The 13,745-nt window shown below is 36.8% G+C and overlaps 1 protein-coding gene across 1 annotated transcript in view; it reads right to left on the bottom strand.

Moving 5' to 3' along the window:
- Nucleotides 1-989, bottom strand: part of PIPOX (pipecolic acid and sarcosine oxidase) — a 443,801-nt gene extending 442,812 nt beyond the window's left edge. Inside the window, exon 1 of the mRNA XM_044054438.1 lies at nucleotides 758-989. Coding sequence (XP_043910373.1) covers nucleotides 758-880 — 123 coding nt within the window. The 5' untranslated portion in view covers nucleotides 881-989. The remainder of the gene's footprint in view (nucleotides 1-757) is intronic.
- Between the last annotated feature and the right edge of the window lie 12,756 nt (nucleotides 990-13,745).

The raw sequence follows: 13,745 nt of genomic DNA, 5'->3' as shown, positions 1-13,745 counted from the left end.
AACCACACTGGCTGAAATCGCTAGTTTTGAAACACAGCATTTCTGCAGTTAAGTAAAAAAAGATAGTCTTCGTAATAGCAGAGTATTTTAGTACAGCAAAACACATTTGCCATGAACCATCTAACCAAATATACTGGAGTAGCATTTTGGAGTAAATAATATTTAGTATCCAGTGTGCTGTATTTGTGAAACTCTGTACTTCAGTGCATTGCTGAAGTGCAAGGTTTTATGCAGATGAGTTAATTGAGCTCCTTTGTAAATAAATCAGTATTGCAAATTTTTCATACTGCTTTCATGAGCAATGAGCACTGTTCTTGAAATTTTTTTTCTAACAAAAAACAAAACAAACAAAAATAAAAACAAAAAAAAAACTTTGCATCTTTATCTTGAGATTATGTCCCCAACATCAGGGAAATCTGTACATGATCACTCAGAAATTTCCACAATTAACTAAAAATGAATAAGATGCAATATACAAGTCTTATTGACCTTATTGCCTGTTTATTGAAAATGTATTTTATGCAAACCACTTTTGAACAAATGCAACTTGAAAAAAAAAGTTTGTGCTGTGGTGTGGTATACAATGTATATGTCTGGTTATGTCCAAATGAAGAAGTACATTTTTAAAAATTCATTCAAAAGTCTGGTAGCATGCATGTATAGGATTACAAGCATTTATTTTGAATGGGAGATATAAAGTTCACTAAATATGATAGCGTTCCTTAATGAGTAATGTCTTCTGAAAGCATTTTCCTACCTGTTCTATCAGCAGGGTGCGCCTCTTGTTTTTAGCAAGGTGGTAAGCAGTGAAGGAACCCTGAATTCCGGCCCCAAGTACTATGGTGTCATAGCAGCTGTTAGAAGGATTTGTCACATCCATGTTTTCATCAGCTGAGACAGAAATACTCTGACCAGAAAATCAAGAACAGAATGAGAAACACAGAAGTTGGAGGCATGGCTCAATAGGAGTCAAGATTTTCATTTCAGTGACTAACAAGTCACATGACTACTGATAGAAGACTACTACTTCTGTTTGCTATTATAAGGACCTTTGAACAGTTCTGGCTGAATCAGTGCAAATAACAAATAGCTGGCTGTTGTTATTGACAATTTCTTTTCTAGCCTTGCTTAAAATTCAGTATGCATTTTCACTGGTTGCTACAAGCTCCTCTTTTCAAGTTTAGAGGCAGGGAACTTATGGAATTAAAAGACTTATTCAATTGTTATATGTGTGTGTGTGTGTGTTTGTAACTTACCAATGAATCCTTTCCTAATTTTACTTATGCTTGTCTGTGCTGCATAAAGATTCTAAGTGAAATTCTGAAAAAATATTCTCTGAATTGTGCTATATAGGAAGAAATGTTAGCAGGCTTTGTTAACTTTGTCATATTGTCATTTTCAGACAGTAAATTCAGCTAAAGGGTCTGCTTGTGTATTTTTGCTGAGCTGTAGCTAAGTTTACAAGTAAATTTGCATGTTCACCTTCTAAGGCTGACTATATCAAATCACATATTTTGGCTATAAAAAATGACTATCAAAAATAAACAAATATTGTCACTGCTGGCCGCACTATAAAGTGCCTCATCAAACATCTTCTCTGAAAAATTGTCTGTAAAGGAGCACACTGCATTCCATAGACAGGGTTCTACTCCCACAGCCTTCTCTTGTACTACATATGACCACAAATCAATAACACCCTAGGCTTCAGAAACCGATGAACAGCTCATGGTAATTGTCTACCATAGATGTAAACTACCGCAACCTTGAGAAAATGCAATTCTTAGACAGCTACAACCGCAATGAGAATGTCCTCATTGCGGTTGTAGCTGCAATGAGAATGTCCTCATTACTGGCTCCTTGTCATGACTCTGAATTACATGCTAACTGACATTAACACTGTCAGACCTGACAACTGTAGAGTTCTTCATAGCAGGCCATATATGAGATTGGCAAACACAACATCACACACACACACACACACACACACACACACACACACACACACACACACACACACACACTCTCAGACACATACTCCAACAGGCCACACACACATGGATACACATTCATGCCCCTACAGATGCGCACACAGATTTTCACACACACACACATATATATATATATATATATATATATATACACACACACACACACACACACACACACACACACACACACACACACACACACACACACACACACACACAGCTAACACTCCCCCACTTCTTTGCTGAATTTAACTGGACTATGACCACTGGAGTGATTGGACGATTGCTGTCTTTTGACAGTGTTCATGTTTTCCTCCAACAGTCAAGTCTTTTTTCAGTGCCACGTTATTCCCAGTCATTCAGCAGTGTGAATCAGAATCTGCTGTCATTTTCATGGGAAAGCACATGGTTGATTAGTATTAGCCAATTTCCCGGATTGCTGCATTACTATGGAGCTCTATCACTGAGACTGTCCAACGCACTGAGGGCCCCACTAATAGGAAACCTCAGTTGCAGGTTGTTTAAAAACTGGAAAGGTTTACAGTAAAGGTAAAAATGGCCATGTTAAGGTTTCACCCTCAAGGTTAGCCTTTCTGAATACCAGTCTTATTCTTTTTTACTGACCTCCAGGGTATTCTTTTAATGACTTTTTTCCTCTTAAGCCTTAAATGTTTGTTAGTAAAACAAAGTAAACAAAAAAGTGAATATATACCATCAATATAAAATATAAAAATAATTTCTTATGGAGTAGAACCATACCTTGCATTTGGGCTATATTATGAGGAATGTTCCACATGCTGAGTCTTAATCATGTTTCATGTTGTTCCACATTGAAAGGGTCTGTCACACATCACATGTTAAGAATTGATTTTTTAACTAATATCCAGGGTAAGGAATATTGAATTGTGTTAATGCATCAAAAGTTTTTTTAGAAGTATAAATTGACACATTTTATTTATAATGTGAGCTATCTTATTGAAGTAGGTAGCAAGTGTTCTGCATTATTTGTTCCATATTATTAGAGGTAGTGTTTTACATTTTTTGGAGCTGGAAAGCTATGAGTGGATTTTAGGACAGAACTAAGGGTGTGGCTTGGTATATAGTTTTCGTATTGTCTGATGACTGCAGCTTTGGAACTATTTGTGATGTTGGGCTGTATTTATAATAAAACAAAGTAAGCTGGTGCGTGAGGATCCTGCTACTATGGGGATCACAGACATTGGATAATGGAAGAGATAAGAATACCGTCATTACTGAAAATGGTAATTTGGAATGGTTTCTGGCAGACACTTGAATTTCTCATTAAGGTAAGTGATTGATGTATAAATAGTTATGCACATGGTTTGGAAGGCCATTAAAGAACCTACCCTAATTTTCCAATTGCCGCAGAGCATTTTCTGGTTAGGTAAGTTGCCCAGAGTTAGCAGGCAAATGGAGCCCAAGGGACTCAAACCCTGGACTACAGTAAGCAGCTTGTTCATAGCCTTAATCCCTTGCTCTAAATGGCAGACAAATAATGCTGGTAGTTTTGTGGGCTCTTTGATAGGGCATTGTCTCTTGCTCTTCATAGTGGTCTAGGGTGAGGAAAAGCAATAAAAAGCCAGACCAGCTGATGGATAGAATATTGTAATAACATCCTCTTCATAAACCAGACTGAGAAGAAAGTAGATGACCAAACCCATATCTTGCAAAGAGATGTAATGGCTTGAAGTTGTTGGAATTTGCTTGTATCACTTCTGTAAGTGCATATTCACATTTTTAATAATTTTTTCATCACATGTAAACCCTTCCCCATATCTTAGTTTGAATGTTCCATTTTAAGCCTAATCTGTAGACTGACTCTTTAACATGGGTCTTACTGTAAGATAAAATGTATCTGTATATTCCTGTTTTTGCATGTGATAGTCTCATGGGGCACAACTCAGTTTCAACAGTGGTCCAAAAAGAAAAACTCTAATATGCATATTATAGTTTATAAGTTCAGTAAAAACATTTTTAACACACTTGCTGTGTATATTCTTTTAGCGATTTAAAGAAAGTAAAACTCTTTGGCAGTATATGGGGTAAGTCACTCAGCATTAGTGACCTTTGAAGAACATCACAGGGAACTCAATAATCTTTAATTAATTTCACTTCCCAGGCTTGTGTGTTGTTTTCTACTATTAGTATTTTTTATCAATGCAGTGCATTCCTCAGATGGCCATGCCCACCTGTAATCCCATACCAATTTTTATCCCTCTAGGGATGACAGTGAAGGACAGATGGGATAGCTACTTTCTTGAACCATTTAGGGGTACATTTCTTCTGACCTGGTCCTTTAGTACCTCCAAACATGGTCATGCATTACCTCAGCCTCCTGGATAAATACTCTTGCAAGCAAGTGGGCTGTAGGAATATGGCTCTGCTTGTTCTATGGAATGCCACCTGTCTGCTTCTACTAGACATCCTCCAAGATTGATTCAGTTGTGATAGGTTTATTTTTGTCCTACTCAGTAGAGAAATGCAGTTACAGCTGACACCTGTCCATCTGACACCCGGAATTCCAGCTCAGTTTATGTTGCCAATATCAGGTAGGAAATATCCTCTTTTGCAATCATGTGGATGCCCTATATCTGAGTTTTGGCACTGAGTTTCGTTTTCTTGCCAAGATTTAAAGATTATGTAGGTCAAATTTCTTGAGTTGGGGTTTGGAATTCTTGAATTAATCTACAAGATCTGAATGGTATGTTTTTTTTCAGTTCTGATTACATAATTTCATGTAAAATGAGAAGTTAAGATAGTTAGTCTGAATATCATTAAGATTTTGAAGTTTTCCCGACTGTATCCAATGGTAACATTGAGTTATATCAGCCATCATCATCCACCATTCTATATTTACAATTCTGTAAAGTTGAAGAGTATCATGTTCTCATCCCTGCTCTCCTACAATGTTAGAGTACTCCTCTGTTTTTATTGTTAAAACACAACTGTACACCAAATATAAAAACAACAATGGATGGTTAAGCGCTTTCGTCTGAATACCATCAGACTTCCTCAGAACCATGATTGTAAGCACCACTGTCATATTTAAATAAATTTTGGCGCCAACTTTCGCATAAAATCAATTGCTTCTTAAAGAGCAAACGCTCCTATACCAATATATTACTAGTATGCATCCTTTATACATATGCTAATACAACAAAATACTAGTACAACAGAATGCATAACATCACAGTGGTTCCTATAGTAAATACAAGATGCAAACCACTAATAATTAAATATGCGATGCATGATGTGTACCCATACAAAATAAAATATAAAACCTACACTGTGCAAGTATCGCTAAAGTAACCTTTCGTGTCATCTACCAATAGACTGCAAATCTAAAACTCAAATATACAAGTTATAATGTAGTGGTGTAAATGTACTTGTATATGTGAGAAAATCCAAATACATAAGTGAAATGGTAAAAATTATTATAAAAATTGTAATTGAGCATTCAGTATGAATAGTAATAAATATTAAATATTGAATATTATTAAATAATAAGTATAAATATAAATGTAAATGTAAAATGTTAAAATGTGCAAGTATAAAAATATATAGAAGTATATAGAAATTAATGTTGGTATGGAGAAAATTAATATGTATGATTGTGTGAAGTCGATTGTATGGGGTTCATATAGCTCATGTAGGCTGGTTATCTACACATATACATATAAATTTACTATTCATAGGAGTGTAAAATGTAGACTGTTTTACAAACTTAATAAAAGACCTACTAAAACTGCTGGTTGTAAAAGCTAATAGTATGTAAATATGTGACTATGTAAGTGTAATAATGTATATGTACTGACATGAAAAGTCCGTATTTCCTAAGTGGTAATAATATATAAAATATAAATTGATAATATATAAATTGAAGGGGTAGTTCATTACATATAATACAATATATATAAAAATATTAAAAAATATGTATTAACAATGTGTACATTAAAAATTCTTTAAAAATATTTTTTGTTGTTGTTTTTTAATTAAGATTAACTTAAAAATACATTAAAAAATGTATGTGAGTAAATCAGTGACAATTCCAAGCTATTTTGTAGGATGACATTCTGAAACTTCATAAGTCACCAAACTAATAATGCTGAACTCACGCGTCCAACTGTAGAAATGGTTTTATACTTATAAAATCGTTTAACCCAGGACTGGTTGTTGCATCACAGAGTATCTGCCATCTACTTTCTAGTGCTGATAGCCTTATCTTCCAATTACCTTCACTACTACCCATTTCTATTTGGTCTATGATGGCAAACCTGAAACTGTGTGTGTTTCCTTTGTCACAAATGTGTCTACTCAATGCATTGTTCTTATCTTGCTTTTTAATCTTATATAGGTGCTCGTATATCCTGGTTTTGAACTTTCTTTCGGTTTTCCCAATGTAGTAAGCCAAACAGGATATACAAGTAGCAAGGTAGACAACTCTCTGTGTGTTACAATTCCCAATACAACCCTTGATGTGTGTTTTCGTGACATTGTTTAATTTTATAACCTTACTGGTGTTTATAAAGTTACATTGCCTACACGTTCCACATCTAGAGGTACCTCTAGTTAGTTTCTTGTTAGCCCTTCCATGTTCAAACAAGTACTTCAAATTCTGCGCCGTTTTATATACTATTTTGGGGTGATTGTCCACACATCTACCCTCATTCTCAGTTAACATAAGTATATCCCAATACTTGTTTAAAATTTCCTTAACTAAATTTGAATAAGGGTTGAATCTAATCACACACACATACTTGTCACATAACCCTTCTGTTCTATTTGTATTAGTAAATGGTACACCTAAAAGAGGCAGATATTTTTTGCCCCATTTTCCTTTAACATATTGGATAATATTGTCTAGCATGTCCTTCGGATAACCTCGGTTCATAAACATTCCATGAATTCCTACCAATTCTGTTTCCATGACTTCCGTTTCCGAAGACATGCGGGCAGCACAAATGCACTGCCCTTTAAATACATTGCTAAATATGTGAGGAGGATGGTTACTTTCATAGTTTAAATAGTCGTTAGAAAAAGCACTCTTTCTATGTATTTTTGACGTAAAATTTGTCCCATTGTTACAAATATAGGTGTCCAAGTATGGAATTCCCACTTTGTCAACACAGTATGTAAATTTCAAAAATTCGTGCATTCGTGCTGCCCGCATGTCTTCAGAAAAGGAAGTCATGGAAACAGAATTGGTAGGAATTCATGGAATGTTTATGAACCGAGGTTATCCGAAGGACATGCTAGACAATATTATCCAATATGTTAAAGGAGAATGGGGCAAAAAATATCTGACTCTTTTAGGTGTTCCATTAACTAATACAAATAGAACAGAAGGGTTATGTGACAAGTATGTGTGTGTGATTAGATTCAACCCTTATTCAAATTTAGTTAAGGAAATTTTAAACAAGTATTGGGATATACTTATGTTAACTGAGAATGAGGGTAGATGTGTGGGCAATCACCCCAAAATAGTATATAAAATGGCGCAGAATTTGAAGTACTTGTTTGAACATGGAAGGGCTAACAAGAAACTAACTAGTAGTACCTCTAGATGTGGAACGTGTAGGCAATGTAATTTCATAAACACCAGTAAGGTTATAAAATTAAACAATGTCACGAAAACACACATCAAGGGTTGTATTGGGAATTGTAACACACAGAGAGTTGTCTACCTTGCTACTTGTATATCCTGTTCGGCTTACTACATTGGGAAAACCGAAAGAAAGTTCAAAACCAGGATATACGAGCACCTATATAAGATTAAAAAGCAAGATAAGAACAATGCATTGAGTAGACACATTTGTGACAAAGGAAACACACACAGTTTCAGGTTTGCCATCATAGACCAAATAGAAATGGGTAGTAGTGAAGGTAATTGGAAGATAAGGCTATCAGCACTAGAAAGTAGATGGCAGATACTCTGTGATGCAACAACCAGTCCTGGGTTAAACGATTTTATAAGTATAAAACCATTTCTACAGTTGGACGCGTGAGTTCAGCATTATTAGTTTGGTGACTTATGAAGTTTCAGAATGTCATCCTACAAAATAGCTTGGAATTGTCACTTATTTACTCACATACATTTTTTAATGTATTTTTAAGTTAATCTTAATTAAAAAACAACAACAAAAAATATTTTTAAAGAATTTTTAATATACACATTGTTAATACATATTTTTTAATATTTATATATATATTGTATTATATGTAATGAACTACCCCTTCAATTTATATATTATCAATTTATAGGAAATATGGACTTTTCATGTCAGTACATATACATTATTACACTTACATAGTCACATATTTACATACTATTAGCTTTTACAACCAGCAGTTTAAGTAGGTCTTTTATTAAGCTTGTGAAATAGTCTACATTTTACACTCCTTTGATTAGTAGAATTTATATGTATATGTGTAGGTAAACAGCCTACACGAGCTACACGAACCCCATACCATCGATTTTACACAATCATACATATTAATTTTCTTCACACCTACATTAATTTTTATACATTTTTATACTTGTACATTTTAACATTTTACATTTATACTTATTAATTAATAACTTTTGCATTTGAATATTCAATATTTAATATTTATTCTTATTCATACTGAATGTTTAATTACAATTTTTATAATTTTCACTATTTTACTCATGTATTTGGATTCTCTCACATATACAAGCACATTTATACCACTACATTTAAACTTGTACATTTGAGTTTTAGATTTGCAGTCTATTGGTAGATGACATGAACGGTCACTTTAGCGATATTTGCACAGTGTAGGTTTTATTTATTATTTTTTTGCATGGGTACATATCATGCATCGCATATTCAACTATTGAGTGGTTTGTATTTTGTATTTACTATAGGAACCACTGTGATGTTATGCATTTTGTTGTACTAGTATTTTGTTGTACTAGTATATGTAAAAAGGATGCATACTAGTAATTTATTGGTATAGGAGCATTGCTCTTTAAGAAGCAATTGATCATATGTGAATGTTGGCGCCAAAATCTATTTAAATATGACAGTGGTGCTTACAATCATGGTTCTGAGGAAGTCTGATGGTATTCAGACGAAAGCGCTTAACCATCTGTTGTTGTTTTTATATTTGGTATACAGTTGTGTTTAAACAATAAAAACAGAGGATTACTCTACTCTTGGTGTCCGAGCTTTTTGGATGCGTGGTGCTGACGACATCTCTGGATTATAGATATTCGGTTGGAATCCTGTTTTTTCTCCTACAATGTTGCACACCCATCTCATTTCAATGGTTACAGTACATAAGAACTACCTAATAAAAGTTTGGCACAATGGGCACTGTTCTGAATCAAGGAATGGTGTGTACAATTGCCCCAAACTGTAGACTTTTTTTTTCAGAAAGCCCCATGTCACATAAGGTATTTACTTTAGAAAATCTGCTAACCGTCACTTCATGGTGTATTTTCACCTGTTTGTATCCTGCTCTAGATTGCCTTAGAATGCAGATATCCTATCGTCACTAGTGTCCACAAGGGCACTGAATTACTTCACTTCTTGTGCTACCAGCAAGCCATCACTTGCAAAGTACTGGAAGACATTACATTCAGACTAGCTGACTAGCTCGGTCAATGTGTTCTTATGATGCTGTATCGCTATAGCAACAGATTTCTTTGTCAGCATGCACAAACATGATTTTATGTTAAGAAGTTTATAGAAGATGTAAAGGGCAATGTTAGTAGTGTTCTCTTTTGTGTATTCCACCTCTTTTGAACAAGGTCCTGAGGAGATTCAGTAGGTTGTATAAGCCTCACGGGGATCCTCTTGCTCATAAGATCATAGGTTCATAGATGTTTGGGCTAATGACCATAAGGGCCTTTTTAGGCCTAGCCATGCATCCCAAAACTCTGACAAATTCTGGTACCCTTGATAAGTGTAAGCAGGGACTTGGGAGATGAAACACTTACAAGCAGGGGCTTGGGAGATGAACCATTTACAGGCTGTCTGGGTCCATTAGAGAATTTTATGTTCCCCATCCTATTGTCCAAGTTACACTTGAATTGAATTAGGGAGGAACTCTGCTTCACATGGCTGGAGATCCTGTTCCATAGATGGGGTAGTCTCTGGGATACATACCTATCCCTCCAGCAGGTCCTATGTATATCACAGGCAAGATATAAGCCTTTAAAATGGGTAATTCTGGTGCTGTTGTTTTGCAGATATACAGGAGGTCCATTAGAATGGTATCTGGCAATGCCTTGTATGCCAGCATAGACCTCCCCTTAACAGCCTGAAGGAGACAGAATACAGAGATAGGGCCTTGAGGTGGTCTGCATAGGACATGTTACTTATGCCCTGTATTCTGTTAGTTAATAATCTCTGTGGATTTTCCAATTGTTGGATATGCCTGGTTAGGTACATACCAAAGGGGGCATTGTAATCAATGATAGGGCTGTTGAATGTTGAATACAATGAAACAATGACTTCCTTGGACCTAGATGCTATACCTTTGTTTATAAGTTGGATGGTATAGAATGATTTCTTCACTACTGTAGACACATGATGGCCAAAGGCTAGATTACTGTCTATGTGTGTCCCTAAGTGCCTGAATACCGGATCAAGTCTTAGGGGTGTGTTGTCAATATGATAGTTACCAGGGGTAGATGACTATATGAAGGATACTGTTATGCATTTCTTTGCATTTAGTTTTAGTCCATGGCTCTGACACAAGTTATTTATCTGTGTCAGCCCTTGGACAGCATTTGTGATGGTGGGGGATTCAGTGGCATGGCCTAATTTGCAATCATCTGCAAATTTAGTCAGCCAGAAGCCATTGACATTGGCCTTGACTTCAGAGAAGTGAATGCCAAAAAGAAGCAGTCTCAGGACTGATCTCTGAGGGCTTCAGCTTGTAACTGGCTTCTTTGTAGAGGGGAACACCCCAATTCTAACTTCCTGAGTCCTGTCTGTGAGCCGGCTAGCTATCCACCAAGTGACATAAGTGTTTATACTTAACCTCTTGAGTTTATCAACAATGACTGAGTTGGGTATTGTCAAATGCCTCAGCCAAGTCAAGGTAGGTGGTGTGAACCATTTTGATCTCATCCATTGCTTTGGTGACCTTCTCAAAGAAGTCGACCAGGTTGAGTAGGCATGACCTGCCCTTGACAAAACCAGACTGGGTTGAGTCCATTGTCTGGAGGTGTCCTATGTCATTACTGATCATTTCCATGATTATTCTTATCATGGCTTTGCATCCCAGACTAGTTAGACTTATTATTGCTCTTTATAACCTAAATGTTTATCTTCTATGATGTACCTTATAACTAGGCTGTATGTCTTGTTTAAATTATCTGTGCAGTTGCTAAACTTACATCATATAGCTTTGATTTTTTGTAACTTCTTCTTCTGGCTTTTCTTGGTTAGGGGTCACCACAGCAGATCACCTGTCTGCTCATGATTGGCAGTGTTTTACAGTGTCGAGCCGCCAGCCCGGCACACAACCTTCCACAGAAGGCACACAAACACACACACACACACTCATGCCTTGGGCAAATTTTAGAGTGTCCAATCCACCTACAGCATGTCTTTGGGATATGGGAGGAAACCCACACGACCATAGGGAGGACATGCAGACTCCACACAGATGGCACCCCAGCCAAGGATCGAACCAGAGAACATCTTGCTGTGAGGCAGCAATGCTAACCACTGCACCACCGTGGCTGCCCTTTGGAAGTTTTGTAACTGTTATATTTAATTTGTACTGTTTTGTACTTGCTTTGTTTTAGTATAGCTGGAGCTTTTCTCCTCAGGTCTCCACCAGAAATGGGCTTTTGGCTTAGTTGGACTAACTCGGTTAACAAATGACAAATAAATAATCAATAATAAATAAATAATGGGTCTGTACATGACCCACCTTTGTGCAGAGGGATGACTGTTTCTGTTCTCCATTCATAAAGCATGACGCTTGTTTGGAGGCTACAGTCAAAAAGCAATTTTAGTGGGCCTGATAGGTCATGTTTCATGTTATTTAGAAGGCATCCAGGGATATTATCTGGGCCCACTGATGCAGTGTTCTTGGCCATAGAGAGACCATCAAGGACCTGTTCCCTAGTGATAGCAGGGGAGTTATAGTTGATGGTATTTCCTTAGGGAAGGTTGAGGTGGAGAGAGGGGTAAAGTTGGAGCTGAATTTGTTGGCCAGTATGTTTGCTATATCTTCTGACTCAGTATAGGTGGCTTGAACCCTGCACACAACTGTTTCTTGCCTTTGAGGTTGCAAACATAGCTAAAGAATGCTTTGTGGTTCTCTTTGGCCTGGGAGGCCAAATTTACCTCAAGTTTCTCTTTGGTAGATATTATTTGTCCTCTGAGTTGTTTGTTTACTTTGATGAGAGGGTTTTTTATCCTGCTGTGTGGTGCACCTCCTAATTTTTGCCATGATTTTCTTCCTTCTGTTATCAGTTCATTGATATTGTGATTTCACCAGGGTGGCTTGCTTTCTGAGTCGGTTCTGTACTTTTTCCGGTTCCTATTAGAAGAGCGAACACTTAAAATAGTGAACACTCTTCTATCGAACTTGAAACGCGAAACCGCAAAATGTCGAAGGCATGGAACAGCGATTTTTTCCCCAGGGAATAAAAATCGCTGGGCCGTTCCTGGGACTTTACTGTTTTCTCCACTCTGGTGCGTTCTCGAAGTTGGCATATTTAAGATGGGGGGGTGGGGGGGGCACAGCCTCCCTCATTGAGGGATGTGGGGGGGGGGGTGAAGCCTCACACTTTATTTGTAGATTCTTTTTTTTTTTGGATCATCAATTTTTTTCCTGGGAAAAAAAATCGCTGAGCCAAGCCTTCTACATTTTGAAGTTTTGGGTTTTTCAGTTCAATAGAAGAGCATTTGCTATTTTAAGCGTTCACTCTTCTAATATAGACCCCCTTTTCCTGGGGGGTACAGTTGCTTCTCTGCAGCTATTAACATGTTTGTATAGGATTTCTGTGAACAGTTCTGCATAGGCAGCAGTATTTTCAAGGTTTATGGGGGCTTGAAATTTTGTCAGGTTATCACTGAATAATAGGAAGTTAGCCTTTGAGTATGTCTTGAATACTTAAAGTTAGCTGGGGGTTCATGTTTTATTTTTACTTCAAAGGAGATCACTTTGTGGTCTAACCTTACCAGAGAAGACATTACACTAGGGGGTGTGCAGGACTCTCCCATATTACTGAGGATCAGATCTAGTATGGTTGCACCCCTGTTTTTGTATTGACAATCTTGTCCAGGGAGTTTGTTTACAAAATCCAGGAATCTCTTTGCCTGTACCTTTGCTTTCATATAGGATTCCCAGCTAATAGTGGGATAATTTAAGTCATCCATGTATATGGTATTGGTTTGGATGGTGAGTGTTTCCAATAAGTCTAAATACATGTTATGGGTTTCCTGGGTCACAGAGGGGGGACCTATAGCTTGCAAGGAAGTGGTACAGGATTTTGTCTATGGTAATTTGAACATGGAGAAGCTCAAATGCATTGTCCTGTTTGACCAGCCTTGAGGTATATTTATTTTTGAGGTAGATCGAGACACACCCACTTTTAGTTTCTGCCTGTGTAGTAGCTGGTATTAATGTGTGGACGGCATTATAACCTTACACTATCTGTGTGCTGTCTTTGACTTTAAACCATGTCTCAGTGATCACACAGACATCAACTTTCTCTAGGGTGAGGAGACCTTCTAGGTGGAT

Source organism: Protopterus annectens, chromosome 13.part0 (assembly GCF_019279795.1).
Source record: "Protopterus annectens isolate FY-2018-M chromosome 13.part0, PAN1.0, whole genome shotgun sequence".
NCBI classification, from domain to species: Eukaryota; Metazoa; Chordata; order Ceratodontiformes; family Protopteridae; genus Protopterus; species Protopterus annectens.
Note: the sequence above shows the minus strand (reverse complement) of the source record. Positions and strands in the feature narration are given on the sequence as shown.